This window comes from Melopsittacus undulatus, chromosome 3 (genome assembly GCF_012275295.1).
Source record: "Melopsittacus undulatus isolate bMelUnd1 chromosome 3, bMelUnd1.mat.Z, whole genome shotgun sequence".
Classification (NCBI taxonomy): domain Eukaryota; kingdom Metazoa; phylum Chordata; class Aves; order Psittaciformes; family Psittaculidae; genus Melopsittacus; species Melopsittacus undulatus.
In genome coordinates this window covers 48,753,811-48,776,555 of record NC_047529.1, presented here as the reverse complement: position 1 = coordinate 48,776,555, position 22,745 = coordinate 48,753,811, and the positions used below count along the sequence as shown (strand labels likewise).

The window sequence follows — 22,745 nt, the reverse complement described above, 5'->3', positions numbered from 1 at the left end:
CTGTACTCACACTGTGCAAGGTGCGATTTTCTTCACCCATAACGTTATTTTGTACCCACAGAAGAGGAAGCAAAATTAAAAACATTGAAATTTGGAGTAAAAGGCAGCGCAATTCTAAGCAGAAACAGAAAGCGGCTGCTTTAGACTAAACTGAGTGAACAAAAGCTTCCAACACGTAGATTTTATGGCCGAGTTGAAAGCACAGCATTGAAATAAAGGACAGATATCTAGGCCTGAACACTCTTGCTCTATAAGCCTTCTGGCATGTTCCATTTTAAAACTGGAGTTTCAAAATTAAAAAACCTGCAGAATAAAAGTTTCTGGAGTAAGGATTAAAAAGCCATAGATACCAAGATATTTGCTAGATTCATCACCTCTGTAATCAGGGAACTGAAGAAACCTAGGCTCAGCAAGCCCTTTACCTTTAGTTTTCTGGAAGTTCAATTTAAACTGATCTGAACTCATCAGTGATACCTAATAAAGTTATCCAACACCTACAATACTCCTCTGAATAACAGGACAAATGCTATTTTGGAGACTGACTTAAGAAAAAAAAAAAAGGCTGGACAATCATCTAGGAAGCACTGGTTACTAATGCTCAATTTGGATTTTTGATAACTGCATCGAATCACCCTTACCTTCTTAATATCCAAAGGATTCATAAAGCCACTATGTTCTACAGCTCTTGTTCTGTCTTATTTTCTCATTTTGTTTTTCTTAATCATAAAAAATGGCAAGGAGGGAGAAAATGAGCAATGGACAGTGGACAACATATTATTCCAGGTTATATCCCCTTAAATACAGAGGATTATACTGAAGAATCTGATATCAAAGAGCATGACTTAACAGTTTCTAAAACTGTCATAAGGAAAATTACATTCTACATAAGCTAAAGGGAGTGAAAAAGAGATGCTTTTATGCTGTTGGTCTTCCATTTTGTACCACAGTATCATCTCAACTTTAAAGGCTTAAGTAGCACAACTGAGAGCCAGTAAGAGGTGTACAACATGGTGAACATTTAATTAGCTCTTAAAAGTGTACAGCCTTGCTTTCACACATAAGGCAGACTAACATCAGTCAATTTTTGAGCACTGTCAGACAGAAGGTCAAGGAGGCTCCTGAGAAACTGGACAGCTGCAGTAACACAAGCATGCTCCTGATGTTACATGATGTGCAGAAATTTCAAATATAGCTATAAAAAAAGCAGCACACTGATCAGGGTAATATTTTGTGCTGCATCAAGTTCATACTATTCTATTACCACAACTGAACTCTTACAACAACTACTGCTTCTTAGAGACACATCAGCTTATTCAGGGCTGGCTTTGATACCTACACACGGCTTGAAGTCCTTAAATAATCACATCTCAAATTACAAAGATGCAGTGTGCTGGAACAACATTACTATAGATGCAGTAAAGCTGGAAGTGGATTTTTTTTATTCCTCCACTACAGTTACTCCTATAATGATTGACACAAGTCCATGCATTATCTTCTCAGGGTCTACTGAAGTTTTCATATGGACATAAAGGATATTAAACACACAGATAGCCGCAAGACAGAACAATGCTCAAGTAGTCTTCACCTTCCTCTATTAGGTTCTTCCAGTCTTTCTGCAAGCCTGGAAGACCTCCGATTCCATTGTGGGACAAAACAAGCCAGCAAAGCAAAGACCAAAAAACACCTCTAAGGCTGAACCCTTTCAGGGAGAATTCCTGAGCAGCTTTCACTGAGACCAGACAACAATGCTGAAAGAGACAAAGGTATGACTACAGAAAAAGAAAATCCTGGGAGAGACCAAACATGACTAAAGCTCAAAAAAGTCCTACAACAGCTGGTAACATGGACATGAAAGTGCTTACCTCTGTCCGTACGTTTCATAAATGTATTATGATTCTCCAATGGCTGTCCTAGAATTTTCCAATGAACATTATCCTTTTTCTTTAAGATAATCTCTACTTTCCCAACTTTTTCAGCAATGTTGACTAAAAATCAAAAGGTTTCACATTGTTACTTTTAATTACACTTTGTACAAAAATCACTCCACTATAACTACAATTTAGAAGAATCAGTCATTCCTCAAGACACACTGAATTAACCTGTTACATTAAGATATCAAATTAAATATACTTCCAGCTATCTCTCTATAATGCTTTACAGTGTGTTTAAAACAACAAGCACTAACTTGTTATGCACAACCAATATATCTTATTTACTAAATACACTGTGAAAAGCTTCACAGTCCATGAGGTCAAAAAGGCTCATGAATTCAGAGTCCTCTTTTACTTAAAATTGGTAAATACCACTATTTACTAGTACCTTTCTTCTCAAGGCCATTTGAGTAATTAAATGTTAGAAAATCCCAGTCTAAGCAAAGAGAAGTTTATAAATACACAACAGAACCAACTTCAATTATTTTAACATTTAGTCATACTCAGAGGGATCAAAGCACCATCAATGTATTACTTTCACCAGTCCAAATGGCACAATTAAAATAAATAAATAAATAAAGATATATTTTGGTTTGATCTGATTGTGTCAGAACCTGGTGGTAAGCAAAACTGTTAAAGTGTCTGGCAAGTCAGAGAAGTTCCACATTCTGATATTAGAATTGATACACAAGGGCTGCAAGAGATGGCACTTACCAGCCATGTCTTCCTGAACAGCATGATCCAAATCTGAAATTAAGAGAAACAATCTCCATGTTAAGCAAAACCAAAATTACATTCTAGTGTCAAATATGCACACAGTTTAAGGCTAGGAGTACTGAATTAACTAATCAACTAGAACTCTATGCATCTTTATCTGGCCCTGAAATTTCATTTCTTACTTCTGCAGGCCTAATACATAACATTAACAAAGTCATTTTTTCCCCCATTACTTTTAACACTGACTTGTGGCAAGCTCCCAATCTGCATTTATCTACATCATTCCACTTGCCCTTTCGAATAAGGGCATTTTAATAACTATCAAAAACACCCTTGAAGAATAAGTCTATACAACTTAAATATCAATTTCTTATTACATTTTATTCCACATGTAAAAATTCAGTAGATACTAAACAAATGAAGATGTGAATTGATAAACAATGTAATTCATTTACATCAAGGTACTTTAACTATTTCTAATGAAAGAGAAGAAAAATATTAAATGGTATCTGTAAAAAGTGTATGGTCTAATGAGAGTTTAATAAAGCAGAATGAAAATGTAGTACTGTCAAACTGCAAAATTACCGTACATACCAACTTCTAAAAGATATGAATAGTCATCCACAATTATCTCTCCCCTTAATCGCTTGTCTTCACAGTCAAGTATCACCAACTCTGCATTCATACCCTTTCACAGACAAGGAAAAAAACATTTTAATAAAGCTCTCTCAGAATTCAAGCTGGATCACAAATGGATCTAGTAATTCTCCCTTTCATAAAAGACACTTACCTTCTGCTTAGTATATATGACAATGGTGATTAAACTATCTGTTTGGAACCAGTCATAACTGTAAAACAAGAAATACAGTAAAGAATATATACTTTCTTTGGGTATACCAAAATATATTTAACTAGCAGTTTTCAAGTAGAGCTTTCATGAATTTACAAGCCAAATACATTATTTACTACTTTTTAAATAGATAAGTTAAAATAACAGGAGTCTAATTATGCATCTTGATCGTTAGCACATTGTAGCTAAAATTATATGGTGTTAGATTTACATGAAAAGCACCTGCATCCTCTTTGCAGTATAGGAACTTTACTAACATAATGATGATAATCTTGACTGCAGACAGAATTATTATACAGCCAGGGTGGCTTCCAAGAATCATAGACGGCCTGCACATACCACAAAATCACAGTTCCTTTCATCTCCGCAAATCAAGATTTTGCATTCCTATATTCCCAAGCTGCCCAAACCTTGCAATAAATCCAGGGAAAGTTATGAAACCAAAAGCCGCCAAATGATAATTGGAGGAGTTCATATGGACTTATACCAAGAAGTAAGTTACCCACCTAACCCAGAAAAGCTATTCCTTTCTCTACCCATTTTCATGGGGCCCATGTGTCTGACAATCTCATGTCTGGCTCTCCACCACAGACATCCATAGTTCTCACTTAACTTCTATATGGGTTGCAAGCCCTGCCAGTAAAAGTCAATTCTATTCCCACAACAAAGTTAACCCCTAGCACCTACATCGCTACCACCTTCTCTTCCCCACAGTGTCCTAGCCACTTCCATCTACTGTTTGCACTCCTGGACCAGAAAAAAAACAACAAAGAAAAAAGGCAAAAGAGGAGAATGCCCCTCCCAGTAGACAGTCCTGACAGCCAACACATTCTAGGCTGCACACATCACACACCAGAAAATGCTAGACACACAGGAAGAAAGGCAGCAAGGTTTGGGATCACTTCAAAAGGTAAGCCACATTTCCAGTTGTTCACAAGCCACAGTATTTTGTACGACTGCATGTAGGTAGCCCACGAATTACACATTCACAGGACATTTTTATGCAAAGTGAGAACATAAACCCTGGTGACTCAAGGTGTCGTGAAGCAAAACAATACCTCAGTGACAACAGCAGGGATACCACAGTGGGGTTTTAGTGCCTGCTTCTCTTTGCATATTGTAGAAACTTGAATACAGCTATCATATCTTAATATACTTCAGCTTGAAACCAAGTACTTTTCCAAGGCATACCAACTCATACATTAATGGACAGAAAAACTAAAGTCAAAGAAGTAAGCAGGCCAGTTGGAATAATTTTCTAGGAGCTTTCTCGAGAAGCAAGGCTGAAAAGCCTGCAAATAGACCATACATTCGTTTACGATAGGACGCACTGCAAGCATTAGAAACCAACAGAGCAAGCAAGCATCTGCCTATACCGTCAACATGACCTTGGCAGGTTGCTTAAGCATAAATCTCAGCTTTCCTACGTGAAAGAGGCTGCTAATGATATACACTCATTTAGCTGAAACATCAAGAGCTAACCATGGAAGAAGTTGCCTGCATTTTCCAAGAACTGCACAGAACTACTAAATGGAACGTTTGACAGACAACAAAAGACAGAAGTTTACCTTGGAGTTAAATCTTTAGAAGAAGCATCCAGAACTTTCTTCTCAGGAAGCATACCTAGAATGAGCAGAGAGTCATTAAGATATTTACTGTGATGCTGGCTTAATAGAAATTGCAATCAGAGATACTTTGGGGTTTAGAAACTGAATGTTCTAAATATCCCTCCATAGTATTTAGTGGCTTCATTTCCTCAGGCAGCCAGATGCATCCATGTACTTCTTAAATTTTATTTTTATTCAGCACTTTCTTTTGGAGAGTAAGCTCCTTGAATATGAAGTTCTACTTCAGAAAATATATTCCATATAGGGCAGAAGGTGTGCATGCAACCCTTCCAGTACATGTAGCTTGGTCTCAGTTTCATCTGTTACTAGCTTGTGCTTTCACACTTTACGACAACAAAGCATGGAAGAAGGGTTATTGGAACAAATCTCCTTTAACAGAAGTAATTTGTTTATACAATTCAGATGAACAAATTCAACTTGGGACACCTGGTCTAACTTAATTTACAAGGTCAATTACACATCAGGCAGTTAAGCGAAGCTATTAGCCTTAATCTACTTTGCACTTCTCTAGGAATTTTCACAGAATTCAGTTACTCACTTTAATAATTAAACAACATGAAATAGTCTGAAAAAGCTTTTGCGGGAGGCAACACTTGGTCAGTCTTTGAAAATGTCAGCTATACTAACCTCTGGCCTAACAGAAACTCAACGTATTTGGCAGGAACTTGAGCAGAGATGACAGATAACACTGATGAAGAATTGCAATTGCTTTTAAAACAAAATACTTATATAGGATCATGATGGAGAAAGCTGCACAGACGGAAATATAGTACGATTTGTAACGCCACATGAAGAGCAGGAGTTTTCCTGGACAATGGCTCAGCAGAGGTCTCAGATAACAGTTGGTAAATTCTAGATTCAAGGCCATTCAAATTAAACCTTGCAACCCTGAAACGGCTATGCATCAAATAATTAATGTATGCCTTCTCAGTTACCTAGATTATCTTCTAAATGCCAGTAAATTTTGTAGTTTGACTATAAGCTTAAACACAGTAATTGAGTGGCTCCACCATGTGGAAAGTAGATAAACAGAAAGCCACTCAGGTCTAATCCAATCTGTCAAAACTATTTGATCATCCAGATGGGGGAATTAACCCAAAGCAGTTAACACTTGGTGGAATTATTTATTCTTTGATCCTTAATTACCTCTAAAGTATACACCATCTGCAGCTTCCAAGGAAGCTAAATGGCACAGCAGTCAGATCATTGCAAAAGAAAACCAATTACCTAATGAAAAAGCCTTCTCAAAGGCTAAGCCCTCCTTGAGGACAGCTGGAGAGAGACTTTTTACAAGAGCCTGTAGGGACAGGACAAAAGAAAATGGCCTTAGAATGAAAGAGGGTAGATTTAGATTAGATATTAGGAAAAGAAATCTTCACTGTGAGGGTGGTGAGGTGCTGGCACAGGTTGCCCAGAAAAGCTAGGGCTGTCCCATCCCTGGCAGTGTTCAAGGACAGGTTGGATGGGGATTTGAGCAACCTGGTCTAGTGGAAGATGTCCCTGTCCACAGCAGGGGGTTGGAATTAGGTGCTCATTAAGGTCCCTTCCAACCCAAACCATTCTGATTCTATGGCATATATCATATGTGTAGGTTGGCCTCCATGGATAAGAGGAATTCATGGTCATACACGCTCCTTTTTGATTTTGCAGGTCAACAGAAATATGTGAACTGCCACAATAAAATAGAGCTTTCTGGCAAACCAAGTTATTTATGAATTATTCTACAATGCTGTATGATGCTCTGTGAAAACAAGAAGTCACACTGCAATAAAAATACAGTATTTCTATGATTCAGGTGATCAATAAAGCAATTAAGTGAAATGCTCTACTGGTCATGGTGGTCATAAGTAAAGAAGAGCTGGTGGTGAAGCCAAAGGCTAACAGCAGACATGAAATGAAAGAGTTTAAGGTGACCAGGATGAACAGCAGAATTACAGCTCTGCATCTCATGAGAGCAAACTTCACCTAATTCTGGAAACTGCTTCATGGAATCCCATGGGAGAGCAAGGCTAGTGATAAGTTTCTCACATTATCTTCATAGCCACACTGGAGAGAGCTGGGCTTAATATGTGGGTTAAAATCTGGATAGAAAATTAGTAGGGCCGTTCAGTCACAAAAAGTTTGATCAGCAGTCCAAAGTCCAACTGGTGGCTAGTTACAGGTGGTATTCCCTAAGAACAGGGAATGCCAATAGTGTTTCATAGTGTTATTAGGAACCTGAAGGGCACACACAATGTCCCACTATTAGGCAGTGAGCAATAATGAATCATAAAAAGCAGTCAGAACACAAATGATTATGTCTTCTATTCAAAGGGATGTAGACCAACTGAAAAAACAGGCTGACAAAAGTTCCAGGAAGCTCAGAAGCAACACAAAAATTTTGCACCAGGGAAAGGAAAATAAACCTGATGCAACAAAACAAACAGGACGCCCACCTAGACAGAAAGGAGCTTTGCAGAAAATCTTCCAATAACTTGGCAGACAAGCCAAACTTGGGCAGATAACTGCATCTTTGTTTTGATGAAGGCCAACTTTATCCTGGACAAGAGTACAGCCATCAGTTCAAGGGAAGCAATTCTTCCTCTCTGTTCAGCATTTGTGAGGCCAATCTGGAGTACTGTGTCCAGTTTTGGCTCCCCTGTGCAGGACAGACATTGATATACCGGAACAAGTCCAGAGAAAGGCCACTAAAATGGTCAGCAGCTGGAGCAGCACAGTATACATGAAAGGACAGGGAGGGAACTGTAGGTGTTCAGCCTGCAGAAGAAAAGGCTAAGGAGGAAATACGAATACAGTTGTCAACTAGCTAAAGAGAAGGAGGTGGGAGAGAAGGAATTATAGAGAAGACAGCCAGATGCTTCTCAGGAGAGGGACAAGAGGCAATAGGCAAGTTGCAGTGAAAAATTGGCGGGAGGGTGAAAAACCAATATACCATACCTTGTCTCCTCGCCTCTTCCCACAAGGGTGAGACTGCTCATGAGCAGTATCATGTATCATCTAGCTTTGAGCAGGAGACCAGACAGAACAAGCTACAGATGTTCCTTCCAACCTGAACTATTTTGTCTTGACCCTGTTACTCCAATCCTGTGGCAATCTATCTTTTCCGATACAGAGAAGGATTTCTACAGCACACAGTAATTTGTGACCTAACTTGTCTCACTCAAGCAGAAAGCTCATCCATCTCATACCTCCCTTATCTATACTACTCTAGAGCAGCCTTTTAAATACTTTTAAACACTGAATTCACAGTACCTGATTAGGATTCTGCCTTCTGTAATTTCCACAGATCACTAAAGCCTCAACATCAGATTTAAACATAATGACAGAGAGAAGCCTGGACAAACAGTACTCATTCAATAATACTTAACTAAGTTTCAGATTCACTCCTTGCCTCACTCCAGGTGAATACTTACCATTAAGCTGTTTCTTCTCTTCAGACACAGAAGTAATCTCTACAAACATTAAGAAAAAATGAGCACCACAGTAAGAAGTTGCACCATAGTACTTGCACACATCATGCTAAAGAAAGAAGCCAAGAAAGAATCCCCAGCTAAACCTTCCAAAACATTGACTGACCAGGATGCTTCACATGCAGCATTGGTTGCCATTCCAAGATTACATGTAATTAAACAAACAGCACGTTAAACACGCCAGAAGTTGCACAGCACTAAAAGGCAGGAAAAGCAATAACTCCAGCACTTCAAAACAAACACCACAGATTATCTTCTGCAATTACAAACTTCACAGCTAAGAAACTCACTAGATCTGTCAGACCTTCAATGACACTTGCGTTGTGACAACACTTATTTGAAACTGAATCTGACCAACCCAGTGTTTGGAAATCGAAACCAAATCCTTGGCAGAAACCCAAGGGGAAAAAAAATGTTTCTGTAAGCTCCTTCTGTCAAATTAATTTATTTAATAAGTTATTATCTGAAATTTTCATTATATCCACAGTATGCAACTATTCCTAACACACAACTAGCAGAAGAAAACCCCCTAAAACCCAAAAAAACAAACCATCAAAACAATAAATAAACAAACAGACTGACCAAGCAGGAGAATAAAACATCATATCATGTCATGTCATAGATAAGGTGCTCAACTCGAGTGGAAAGGCACTGCACCTCCCAGCCACATATCCTTCTGCTCACAGCAAACTGGTGGTGAAACTAAGCTCCTTGGATGTGCCCGGGCCCCCTTCTGCCTTTTCTACATTGCACATCTCAATGTCCCAATATAAAGGTGAATTTTATATTCTCTTTTATTGGAGCCAGGTTTGGGGAAGTGGGAGAAACAGCAGTGTGTTCTTCCTGCTCCCTTTCATGAAAACCAAAATGTGAACTTTTCTCCCCTGCTCTTCTGAATCCCTTTCAGTGCTCTGCATCACAGCAGCCAGTGTCAGAGGAAAAATGACACTGCAAGAGAAGTGAAGGAAAGGCTCCTGGAACAAAACACCACACATACAATACTGCAAAATTATTTCAGAGCTGCCCAAGATTTGTGCTCATCAAAGGCTTTCACATAGTGCCACAACAAAAAACACTCAAGATAAATGGGACAGTTCAGCCAAATGCCTGTGTATTCTTATTCTAGAGTACACAACTTCAAGCTTTCTGCCAGGATAGGCAAGTCATTTACAAAAATCTCACTTCTGATGAAAGGTAATTTTTTTGTGTTCAAAAGTCTGCTCTCACATCACTACATTTTAACACACTGCACCAAAATTGGCATTGCAATTTTAAGGACATTTTGAGGCATTTCCAAGACAAAGCCCTACCTCTCTTCCTTGGATGACACCATAGCTCTCAGTCTACCTCACTGAATTAAGAATATCACAACATGCATTCCAACTCCCAAGTTACATTACCATTGAAGTAACAAAGGGACATGTACGAATGTGTCTGATAAACATTAGCAGGATTAAAAGATATCCAACTAATGTCCTTACTAGTGTTTAGAGCTGAGCACCCTGAAGTGAAAGCAAGCAGTCTAATGCCATACAGGTTTGTTGAGGGAGACACTGAAAACACCTCTTACATGCCTGAGGACTGCTCTGGTTACTGCACTGATCTTCTCAGGAAGTATAAACACTACAGGTTTCAGTGTACAGATCCACCATAACACTTCAGGGAAATGAAGGGACACTTCAGAATTTCCTATTAGCCACTACCATACCATTAAGCAGCATTCCCAATAGACAAGTTGACAAAACATCACTTTTAACGGCATTTTCAAAAGACTCTTCTTTCCTAAAGAAATAACAAACTAGAGTATGCAAAGACAATAGCTTCCTTATTATATTGTTTGATGAACAAATAATTGTACCATCTTTCAAAAATACACCAGAACACAGTAAAGAAAAACTAAGTTAAACCATGAATCTTCCAGTAATGCCCCAACAAACCTATAAATGCCCTACCTGCACTGTATTGAGACTGTACCAAACAGCAAGTACCAATGCTTGCCTAATGTCAAACATCCAGCTTCTGCCACAAAAAAAAAACCCCACCACTGTATTCCGTAATTTGAAATCCTGTCTTTCCTTGATATTTATGAGCCCACTTATTTCTACATTCAAAAACATGCACCTTACTTAGTATTATTCTGTTTTCAAATGCAAACTTTGCTGAATATGGTCCTTCTGGAAGGATGCAAGACTACAATTATTGCTGGCTGACAGTGAAGTTAGTTAATCATGTTTTTGACCTCAAAGTCAACTTTGAGAATTTCACAGTGAAGAATTTTAGCAAATCCAGTCTAATCTGGTTGATTCTTACTGAAATTACATTTTTTTTCAAGCCTGAAATGGCTAAGAGACACAAGCAACGGAACTGGCTTTATGGAGCTGGCAACTTCTATCCTGCAAACTTTAATCTGGCAAAATAGATAGAAGAGTCCTACTATGGAGGAAAGTGAAAAAAAATATACAGCAGGAAACAGACTGTCATAGCTGGCAAGAGCAAAGACATGTCTCAAAAATACCTTCTAGTTGCAAAAGTCAGGTTTACTTTTAAATTTCTAACTGAGCTGACAAAGTAGCAATAATTTATCTGTAACACCTTGACTCCATTAAGCAGTTACATTTTTGAGGTTTCTTCATACCTTTGTGCATTCACCCCAAAAGCTCCACACTGGAACTAGCTACCCAGCAACATGGAGATGTAAAATATTATTCTCCTTCATGTACAGACCAAACTCAAACTGATAGGCAATGTGATATAAGTGCTATGGAAGCATGCAGTGCACCTTGCCAGAAGCTTAAGAGCTACAAGAGATGCCAAATTTGTGAACTAAACGATGCCACTGAGTTTGAGAAGCGCTGCTATCATTAATTTCTTCATGTTTTCCCTGCAGTTGTGCTAAGGGTCAATACTCTGTAACAGAGTCTGATTCCTACTTATAAGAAATTTTTGCTGTGGCCTACAAACCAAAACAAATACCAAAGATTAAACTCTCTGGAAACCATCATAGGTGTTTTAGACAATATATCTCTTGCTGTCCTGGCTCAGAGAAGTCTGTTGTATCAGCAAAATCTTCTCCAACTAAATTCAAACTAAAGAACCAAATAAAGTATTCTGGAAAGGATAACTGTTCATAAAGTGTATTCGAATATCTCAATATATATATGGAACTTGCCAGACACATGTCTGCTACTGAAATCACCAGACTGAAAACACAAACTTTATTTCAAGCTAAGAGAGGTATGACAGTTTGCCCCCGGGGATCAGAAGGAGAAACAGGGATGTGGGAGAAAACCCCACAACAGTATATATATATATATATATATATATATATATATGCATGCATTGAACACACAGATGTCTATTTTCTGATGACTAAAAACAAAAGAAAAAATGTAGCAGTCCATTACTAAAAAAAGTCTTCACGCATAAACTGGATCCATCTTCAGGTATCTGCTATAAAAAGACTGAATATTTGCAACAGCCTTCATCTCTATGCCAGAATAGACTCCTTGTAAATATGATGACTTAGGATTCCTTGCAATTTCCAGATCATTTTTGAATACAGCATAGTAGAGATTACTGTATTCTTAAAAACCTCACCTTTTGGGGCAGCAACAGGCTTGACAGCCATTCTCCCAACAAGACATTCCTTCAGCATCGATTCATAATTGACCCAGCGATGAACCTATAGTAACAAAATATGTTTTCATACAATTTGCAATTCTTACTATGTTGTTCTAAGCACTGAAATAGAAAAATAGAAAGATTAACCTTTTCATAGTGGCTGATGATATAAAAAAAAAAAAAGTATCAAGTATGTATCTGAACTTAGTAACAACTTGATGGGCTTCCCCAAATATGCTGATGCCAAGATTCCTGTTTGGGAGTATCATCATCTAACAACACAGCTACAGAATTCCAGGCGACTACTTGATTCCACATGAACTTTAAGGAGAGAAACTCCAAATTTCTGGAAACCAGAGAATTATGCCCAAATTCAACACTGCATTTGCAAAAGGGTTAACCAAAGATAAACTGAAAGCTAAAAGGTTAACCAAAGATAAACTGAAAGCTAAAACATCATCACATCTTTATTTACATTCATTGTTAAAAACATTTTGCAAATAAGGACATAACATACTGTAATAAGCCAATTGTAAAGAGATAACAGATTTCCTGTTCAGAAACAGAGGTTTCTTTTCTGCTCTTTTCCAGTTTCTCAGACAAACCTTATGAGCTAAGGAGACTCAAAGAATCTGTTTCTAAAAAATGCCAACTCAGTGAATCATCTTTTACGGCACCAGGTTTGCAATCTATTTCTTACAGAAAATACACCCGTTCTGCAGACCCCTTATTTTCCAAGTCTTTAAAAAACATTTAAAGAAATGTAGGAGCTCAACTGATACCTTATGATTTCTTCACTGTCACGTAATACCAGCCCCAGCATTTTCATTTAGCACTTCACTCCCTGATAATGCAGGGGGCAAATTAATGGGTAAAAGAATACTACAAGCATTTTTCAAAAACTTGAACTTCTGAGAAGAAAATGCCTCTCAAACAACAGCAATCAGTTATTGTAGTGATTTATTAAGAAGGTGGTATCTCACATTGTTGCTACTTTATTGTTATTTCTCCTAAAAAAATAATAAAATGGTCAAAATGAAGCAACATTTCAACAACAAAGTGACACCTTGATTACTGTCTTCTGGTATGCTTCTTTCAGTAAGTAAGTGCCATTCTGAGCAATACCTCACAGCCTTTTCTTAGGCCTGAAAAAGTTCAAATCGCCATTTCCACTGGAATGTCCTAAAAATAATCAGAAAACATGCATTTTCTTTTTCAAAATACCTTTCAAGGAGCAAGTGTACTGTACGCTGCCAGTACTCACCTGGTCAAAGAGATCGGTACCATCAGTTCCTGCCGCTTTCATTAGTTCATCCTCACCACCGGGATGATATTCCATATATGGTGTGACATTATATACAAATCCTGAAGAAAATGAAATATAAAAACATGCAAGCAGCATTTCCACAAGCTCTACAACCACTCCTATCTCCAAAACCAGTGAAAAGTTTATGTATATTAAACAGTGTCATGTCAAATAGCAAACATAGCTGCAACAAATAGTATGACTTCACAAAACACAATGGTACAGCGAAGAAGAAAGATGTTCCTACATGGAGATGCCAATCCTACAATGCCATGCCACTTTGTCCCAGTGAGCATACTAAGAAACCTGCAGGGTTAAGGCTTCAGCCTTGAAGGTGAACATGGTATATGCTAGCTAGGGGGTAGCTAGGACCAGAGACTGATTTAAACAGACATAAAATTGAGCCTGTTAGTGCACAGAACTGTTTTCACTCTCCCTTCCAACTAAGTTACCCCTGAAGTGCTACCATAATTGTTTCTGTATACTCCATCACCTATGGAATAAAATTCCTACAGGAATGAACTGTCCCCCATAAGGACAAACTGCTACCATCAGCAACAAAACTTTAATTCTTCAGATTCAGTAACATAAAAGAACTTAAGATAGTCTATGCTCATTAAAGGCTTATAACTCTGGTACCAAATTTATCCCAGTTAAAGGGCTCAGCATTCCTTCTGCATGAGTCTTAAGATTTCCAGGAAGATACAACAATGCCTCTTCACAGGTCTGAAATAATGATATCTAATTATTGTTGCTATGCAACCAGAGTAATTAGAGCCTGGAGAATGCAGCTATAAACAGATTTAACTGCAGACACGTTGGTGTTAACAAGACTGCTGCAGGCCTACCTAGCAGAATATTTAAAGACATACCCATACGTAAAACAGGAAGCTAAAAAAAGTGGAACTGCACCAATGCTTTTGTAAGAAGCTTTTAACACATTAAGAAGAGTACATTAATTACTTCGGAAGAAGAGGTAAGCATTCAGCACTGGGCCTGGGGAAGACATACTTGGGAGAATCCTAGTTGGTAAGAACAGTCATCCCAGACAACAAAGGAAAGACCTCTGCATGTTTTACTGAGCCGATCTTCTGATGGACGTATTCACTACGCCATCTTGCGTGCAGCATCTATTACTGCACACACTAAAAAGTAACATTGTTACGACCTCCTGAATATTAGTCAATCAATTTACCGTCAAACTTGAACGAGCAAAAAAGATCTCATTTATATATCCTTCACACTTTAACTGCCCTGATATCCCACTTACATATATAAATCTGTGTCCCATATAGCAGCATTATTTGATGATCATCATACCAGGGTTTTGAACAGAGTAAGCTGTTCTTTTACTTCACTCTCCTCTCATCAGTTTCTGTCCTAACAGATACACAGTCTAACTACCAATGAAAAAACTTCATTTAACTTTTCCACAACGGTGTTATATTGCTACCTGCTCATATATTGGATCTATGGATAATCTACCAGGGTTCTCAGTTATGCCGGTTTTTTTTTTCAATTAGCCTGTCAACAAAGAAAAAGCAGAAATGGAAAAATTTAGAGACAGATACAAAAGCAGCATGATGGAGTTCTTGTAAAACCAACCTCAGAGATGCAGTCAAGGGGAAATAAGAGATTAAAACCAAAACAGGAAAGTTCTTAAGCAATAATTTTGTATTCAGTAGATGTCCCTTTTTGAGTGAGAAAAATGAATAGACCTCCACAGTAAATACGCTCTCCACTTTAAATGTAGTTTTGCTAGCATATGCAAGTGCACACAGAGCATTAATAATCCTACTATTTTGTTCAAAAGCCAGTACTGAACAACATTTTACCCTTGCTCTCTTATTCCTTTTAATGTCAAAAAAATCCCACAGTCACCCTCATAGAGACACTGAACTTCCTTTTGCTGGAGTTGAGAAATGACATTACAACAAAAACCAATGCTGTTCCTTACCAGAAGAAAGTTACAATTAAATGAAACAATCCTCCTACAGAAATGTCATGTTAACTACTCAAATGTTATTAATCTACCTTTGTAGAAGTGGTGTTATATATGAAGTGATATTGATGTATTTTAGCCTCTAAACAAATTAACCAGAGAAAATATTTCATTCCTTTCTGTAAGACAACTAGGAACTTTGTTTTCAGCACTGAAAATACCTAGCTAGAGCTACTGCTCCAAAGTTTTGAGCTGAAATTTCATAAAAATAGCAGCATAAAGAGAATGGCTTATTTGCCACAAATGTTTGATTTCTAGATAGAAATTATGATTGTTCCCTGTGAGAACTGTCATTTGCCCTACTAAGTTTTATGGAGGTTTATACAGGCTTGCACACTTGTTTCCCAACAACCATTCCACAGGTTTAAGTAATAATTTTAGTATTTTTATGTCTCTAGATGCCTTAAAGTAATCACTAAACCCAGTCAACTGTTAAGGATAATAAACTGATGAGTGTCAGCATTTTCAATGACTTATTTTTTTGCTAAGCACTTGCTATTTGAGGCATTACCTTATATCTTGTTTTTATAATTTTCATATGTATACCTGGGGCTTCTAAGGATGCTGAGGAGGGACTCTTCATTAGGGACTGTAGTGACAGGACAATGGGTAATGAGCTTCCCCTTGAAAAAGGGGAAGTTCAGGTTATATACAGGAAGAAGTTCTTTAGTGTAAGGGTGGGGAGGCACTGGAATGATTTGCCCAAGACAGTTTGTGAATGCTCTATCCTTGGTGGTGTCCAAGGCCAGGTTGGACAGAGCCTTAGGTGACATGGTTTAGTGTGAGGTGTCCCTGCCCATGGCAGCGGTTCTGGAACTAGATGATCTTAAGGTCCTTTCCAACCCTAACTATTCTATCATTCTATGATTCTATATATAAAACAAGTACAAAGTACACTCATTTGGAAGACTTCTTATGAAAGGCTTGAAAACAAGAAAATCTTTGGGACACAAAATCTCTAACTTGATTGAAGTTCTGTCCAATTATGTTAAAATTATACCCTGTCCAGACACAGAAGGTGCATAGTTTGTTTTGAGGTGTGGCTTTTGTTGGGTTTTGTTGCTCCTTTTTTACGTACAGAAGAGAAAATGTAGGCAAAAAACACAGAAGGAACATCACAGCAACCAACCTCTTATACATATCCAGCAGTCCTCTTTTTTGTTGTGCTTAGCAAGCTCATCTTCAGTCACTTCAATTAGTCTTCCTTTTAAACCAGTCATGTCTTTCCCACTTTTAGTTAGTCGAATCCAATCCATAAGACTCCTTCCTGGCTTTAAAGGTACCTGAAAAATAACAAACATACAAACATTGTTAAACTCTAAGGAAAAAAAAAGAGCCATTCAAAACACTTTTCTAAACTCCCTAAGAGGACTCAAACAAAACAAGAAATAACACAACCTGTATTCTTCACTGATATTTGGGAGCCCTACTCAGCAGTAAGGGTGCTTAAGAAAACATTCTATCCGGTAATCCAGACAAAGGAATTATTGAACATGAACAAACATTTATATGACTTTTCAGAAAGCAAACTGCAGATACCAAGTCCTCCTGTGGTGATAAAAAGGTTCTACCAGCATCATTTGAGATACAGCCTAGAAACCTATGAGCAACAAGGAAGAGAGATTTGAAAATCACGGCCAGGTAGGACAAGGTAGGGAAGTTCACCTTCACAGCATTCATAAAGACTTTCTGCAAGTCCCTCTAGCAAGTGGAAATCTCACCCAGAGAAAGGTGGGACGAAACTCTTCCACCTTACCAGAAATGTAATAGTCATGGTGTGCCCTAAAAGACAGAGCAAGACCTTCATCGTCTAGCACCTTCCTTTTCAACACCACCAGAGTGGGAACCTCTTTGATTCTAACTCTTAACAGCATGGAACAGGGTTAGACAATCGTGGTCTTACGAAACTGCAGCAAAACCAGAACCGAGAAAACTAAAGACCACATAGACCCACATCACTTGATGGTACTTTAGTCTAAGTACGTGTTTGCTTTCCAAAGCTCACATCTGCAGACACCAAAGGCCCCCAAAACCACCCCAACACGTCTTCAGAGTAAGCTGAAAGTCTCCATCTCCGCACAGAAGGACCTGCAGACAAGCTGAGAAAGCAGAGCAGGAAGCGTTGTCACCACCGCCTTCGAAGACGAGAACTACGAAACATTTTTTGGCGAAGCAGCCGATCCCAGGGGCTCTGACACAGCCGCCGTGTCCCCTCAGCGGCTGCTATCGTAGGAGACCTCTCGAGGGACGCCGCAAGCCGCAACCCCGCCCCAGCCGGAACCGGGAGCCGACCGGCAAACCCCAGCAGCTCGGCCGAGAGGGAAGCTCAGCACAGGCAGCCGGCCGAAACGCACCAGGCAAAGCACTGGCCTCACCGGGCCCTCCATCCCCCACCAAAGCGTAGGTCACCGGCACCCCTGCGGCCGGGGCATAAGCAGGGCCACAGGGCTCTGAGCCGCGCTGCCGGGGAAGGCCCCAGCGCCGGCTGCTATTGACTCCTAGCACCGCGACGGCGGCCGAGCTGCACCTACCTTAGCGCGGCCACCTGCCGCCGCCCGCTGCTGGGAGCTGGGCGCAGGGAAGGCCGGCGGCGGCACATTCAACATGCTGCCGGCACAGCCGCGGCCTGCGCCCCGGAGGGCAGGGGAGGGGGCGGAGCGCTCCAGCGCAGGGCGCAGGCGCGGGACGGGTGGAGCCCGGGCCTGGGCGGGGTTGAGGCGTGTAGCGGCCTTGGGAGTGGAGGCGCTTGCAGCGGCCGGGCTCTAGGCTGCTCGGGTGAAACCGCCTGGGATTGAGCATTGCCCGCTGCCAGCGCGGGGCCTGAGGGTACCACAGAGGGACGGGGCTGTGGCAGGGCGAGGAGAGGGGGTCTGCGTACCGCGTACACCGCGTCTCCCCTGGGGAGCTCGTCGTGCGTCGCACTCTAGTCGGTTTAATGTCCAGGTCCCCCAGGTATGACGGGGTGAGCTTTGCAGGGATGCTGCTGGCACGCCGAGCCAGCCCCGCCTGCAGCAACACACACACGGGCACCTTAAAATACATGCACTGACGGTGGAATAGAAGCTTTGGCTTTTTTGTTCCATTAGGGGCTTTGTGTCAGTTACCAAAGCCAAACTCAATCAAAACTACTCACAGTAGACGTTCTCATTTCTTGGTCTCTGCTTTACAAACTAAAGCAGAGATCAGTACAGTTTCATACTGTATTTCCATATAACAATACAGCTCATGTATGTGAGAGCACGAGGAACTTAAAAAGGGGGATTGCCTTAAAAGCAAAAACTAGAGCAGCAGTTGCACCCTTCTCTCCAACCCGGAAAGAGGTCTCTTTTCCATGTTTGAAGCTCCATTGTAACAGCATGGCTGATTAAGAGTACTGAGTCTCATGATTCCTTGACATGCTTCCACGTGGAGTCTACTAAATCACAAAATACTTCCTTTGTGTGTCCTCAGACTTTGAGGAAGTCACATAACCTTTGAGTCCTTTAAAGCACAGCTTCCCTTCTTTGCTTCTAAAATCGAGGTCTACAAAATATAGGACCTCAGATAAAAATACTAATCAATACCTTCCTGCCTAAAACAGAACTAAGGAAAAAGACTCAGATAAAATTACAAGACATTTCAGTTTTATTAAGAATAACTTACATACAAATAAATTATCTTTAAAAATACTATAATACATTTTTATATTAGGTTTAAATTAAGTGTTAGAAGTTGTGTTGGCCTTTCCTGAAGTCAGCAATCTGATGCTATTCTTAAATCTTGCTCCAGTTCATCATCTTCACTATCCGAGTCTTCATAAAAGGAAATTGTAGCTTGAACTGGAAAGTTTTTCAGAAGTGCTTCGGCTTCCTGATATAAGTAATCATAGCACCTTGATTTGGGCCAAAATAGTCTGAAACGAGAACACAGTGTGTTTGCTTATTGTTGTTATATATTCTACTTGGAAGCTGACAGACAACAAACAGTAAAATTCTGTTCAGCATCCTACAGAGTTTTTCCTTCACACGCTAAACTGCTTTCTACATTTAAATAGAAAAGAAATTACCCAGATTCTCTATTTTTGTCTGAAGAGACAAACATGCACTTAAAGTGCTGTTTTCACAGCAAAACTGCTGTAAACCCCAAGATCCACAGCATCTGAAACTTCCCACTCCAGTGCCTCATTAACAGTATTACCTGGGGATCCGATCCAAGCAGTACTGCCTTCACTGGAACTATTTCTAGGGAATAGAATGGGTGTCAAACTGGATCCTCAATGTATTTGGATTAAATTAGGAACTTTGTTACTGAAGGTCCCCATCCCATGTGTTTACAATGATGTGAGACAAATCTCAAAGTAAAAGGAATGATAAAGGTGTAGAAAGATCAGACCTTGATATTTCACCCCTGTCTTTTCAAGAAGAATCATTCTGTGATCCAACAGACTCCTCATGGAAGATGTCCCCCCAGGTCTAGATTTTTTAATATAGTCTGTCTTGTATCCAGAAATTAACATAAAATGCTGGTAATACAATGATTAGCAAGGGCTATCAGCTAGTGCTCTAATGTACTGCAATTAATATACTCCACAGTTTCAGTTCCTTTTCAACTAGCATTGCTAGTTTGATGCTCTTTTGTTTACAGTTTGGAAATAGCTGAAAGAAACAGACAAGTCTCAAGAGCTAAGATACATGCACATAGCTACATAATAAAATGCTGACTACAGATTGCTTATAATACAATGTTTACATTAAGAAACAAACTAGATAGTTTTATAGCAATTACAAAAAGTGCTTTCTAGGCTACTGTTTAATAGGACACTGCTTCCTTTGAGGCACAAAGTAACTGACACTTGCTTTATAGGATGTCTCCATTCCCTGTGCTTCCTTCAGCACTCACTCATCCCCAAGCCCCAGAGCAGTCACAGTGAAGTCAAGGTCTGTGCATCAGTATGTAAAGGATCAGAGCCTAGATTTGGGAGAAAGCCACATCTTGTCTGGAATAAATATTTGTGGAATTACTTTCAGCACCTTGCAACATCTACTGGTACTTCTGAATACAGGCTCACCTGCAGATTCAACTGTAGCTTTATTTCCTTTTCAGAACTGACAATTCAGATATTGCCATTACCTTCCTCATTAAAGCAGTAAGTACATGAATATCTTGTCAGTGTTGGCTTAGTCAGTCCATATCCTATCATCCTGCCACTCTTTCCCATACCTGCACCTGCTTCCTTGCACCAGGACGGTTGCACAGCAAACTACCCCACCTAATTTTTTTAGTTCTGAGCACAGGAATGAGTAGCAAGGTGCTTCAGCCAAGTCTGCTATCACACATCACAACAAATCCTAAAACCAGCCACATGTACAACATGTTTAAGTCACACCACAGCAGCATGCCAACATCTTATCTTAAATTGCTGGTAAACCCACAAGCACTGACAGTGATTCACCCAAAGGCCTGTCAGTTCATAAACACTTGGATAGCTAAATCACTCTGAGCAATCTCTACATAAATGCATGGGTGGGAACAAAAGGGGCTGGGGAGCCGCTCGGTCACCCCAGTACCACACTCCCGATTAAGGGACTCTTCCCTCTTTCCCGGCCGCGCCGTACCGCGGGCCCCGGTGCTGCCCCGCAGTAACCCGCGGCAGGCCAGGACGGGCACTTACCTGACGGGGTGCTTGTACTGCGCCAGCTTTCGGGAGGCTTCCGCCAGCCCGCAGGGGCGGAGTGGCTGCGGGGAAAAGAACAGAGATGAGCGCACGGGCACAGCACCAGCGCTCGGGGGCCCTGCCAGAACTCCATAAACGGTTCTCCCGGACCCACCCCACGTGCCCCACTCACCACGGCGGAATCGGTGTCGGTACCGCTCCGCCTTACCGCCTCGCCTGGCGCGGCCACCCACGGCCTCCAGAAAGGAGCAGAGCTACGGGACAAGGGCAGAACCGTTAGGGCTGAGCTAGTCTGCGCCCTGCAGCGGGCCGAGGAGGCAAGAGGCGAGCATCCCTGCGGGGACAGCGCTGCTGGGGATGGGCAGACACAGGCGCACCCCGTCCCGCTGCTAGCATCCATCCTCCAGCCGTGCATGTCTAATCGCCTGACCCTATTCGCTCCGGGCCTGGAGGGTTTTATAGCCGGCGGCGGAGCCCACCTCCCCCAGCTCATTTGCCAGCGCCATCCGCAAAAAGGCTGCGCGCGAAGGCGCCACTGTGTAAACACGGGGCGCTGGCACGTGCATGCTCCAAATGGTCCTGGGGGGAGTGTAGAAAAGGGGGGGTTCGCAAGTCGGTGTTAATCGCACTTGAGCAGACACATGGCTGATGCTCGCGGGAGTGGCGAGTCCCTGTGGGAACGGAGCGGGAGGTGAGCCGCACCGGAGACGGGCCCGGGTTGCTCTCCCGCCCCGTTGTCGGCTGTCAAGCAGCCGCCAGCACGGCCTTTTGTCGTTAAAACCGTGTTTATTTAGCTCCCCAAGCGGCGAAGCAAGGCTTGTGGGGAGGAAGCGAGGGAGTGAGGGCGGAACGGAGAACCGGCGGCTCCGCGCCTCCGGGCATTGCGGCCCTCGCGGGTGCTGATACCGGTACCGCCGCTGCTCCTCTCTCCCGAGCCGATGGGAATGCTTCCCGAGGCTCCCAAGCGGGGTCCGCGGGCACGGCCAGAAGAGTCTCACCCTGGAGGATGGAGAAAATGATGCTTAACACCGCGTCACCCCCCGACACGCACCGTGACATGCTCCCCCTACAATAACATTGCTTTCTTAGTGTGCGCCCACGTACACTGGGTCGAGTTTGGTGTTTGTTTTGTGTTTTTTATGTTGTATTTTGACCAAGGAAACCTGCTGTCCTTTATTCTTCTTCATGTGATCCCGCTCCTTCATTCGTTGCCAGCACAAGATGCTGCTGCTACATGGAAGAGGTTTCAAGCCAAACTTACCATTTCCATGTTACCTGATACCAACAGTTTCTTCTTATGTCTATTTTCATCTTTCTTATCCTCCCTCCCTCCCCTGTTCTTTCCGAGGTTTCAATCACTGATGCAGGGGAGAGGGATGGAAATAACAAATTGATCGCATATAGGACCTAGAGTACCAGTAGTAACACCAGCCCTGGGGAAGCTATAGTGGGCTGCAGGTGCCCTAGATGCTGGAGGAGGGCTTCAAACCCAGGTAATTTACTAGCAATTCTTAGGTACCAAAAGGACCGAAGCACTCTACTCTCTGAAATAATATTTTACTTTTAC

The 22,745-nt window shown here is 41.1% G+C and overlaps 2 protein-coding genes across 4 annotated transcripts in view; both read right to left on the bottom strand.

The window, feature by feature from the left end:
* The window catches only part of CYB5R4 (cytochrome b5 reductase 4), a 40,180-nt gene extending 22,012 nt beyond the window's left edge, over window positions 1–18,168 (bottom strand). The window contains exons 1-10 of one of the 3 annotated variants that reach the window (XM_013130066.3): window positions 18,057–18,168; window positions 16,655–16,808; window positions 13,482–13,582; window positions 12,194–12,278; window positions 8,540–8,578; window positions 5,067–5,121; window positions 3,439–3,496; window positions 3,243–3,336; window positions 2,646–2,678; window positions 1,863–1,985 (exon numbers count right to left, since the gene is read on the bottom strand). In XM_013130066.3, the coding sequence (XP_012985520.3) occupies window positions 1,863–1,985; window positions 2,646–2,678; window positions 3,243–3,336; window positions 3,439–3,496; window positions 5,067–5,121; window positions 8,540–8,578; window positions 12,194–12,278; window positions 13,482–13,582; window positions 16,655–16,808; window positions 18,057–18,131 (817 nt within the window). In that variant the 5' untranslated portion in view covers window positions 18,132–18,168. Of the gene's footprint in view, window positions 1–1,862; window positions 1,986–2,645; window positions 2,679–3,242; window positions 3,337–3,438; window positions 3,497–5,066; window positions 5,122–8,539; window positions 8,579–12,193; window positions 12,279–13,481; window positions 13,583–16,654; window positions 16,809–17,613; window positions 17,742–18,056 lie in introns of those variants that run through there. The other 2 variants (XM_034060686.1, XM_034060685.1) reach the window with 2 other exon arrangements.
* A 1,089-nt stretch (window positions 18,169–19,257) lies between these two features.
* RIPPLY2 (ripply transcriptional repressor 2) lies at window positions 19,258–21,593 on the bottom strand. Its single transcript, XM_034060746.1, has 3 exons — window positions 21,387–21,593; window positions 21,176–21,240; window positions 19,258–19,417 (listed from the first exon to the last, which is right to left on the bottom strand). The coding sequence occupies exons 1-3, from the start codon at window positions 21,591–21,593 to the stop codon at window positions 19,258–19,260; spliced, it is 432 nt and encodes a 143-aa protein (XP_033916637.1).
* Window positions 21,594–22,745: the final 1,152 nt, after the last annotated feature.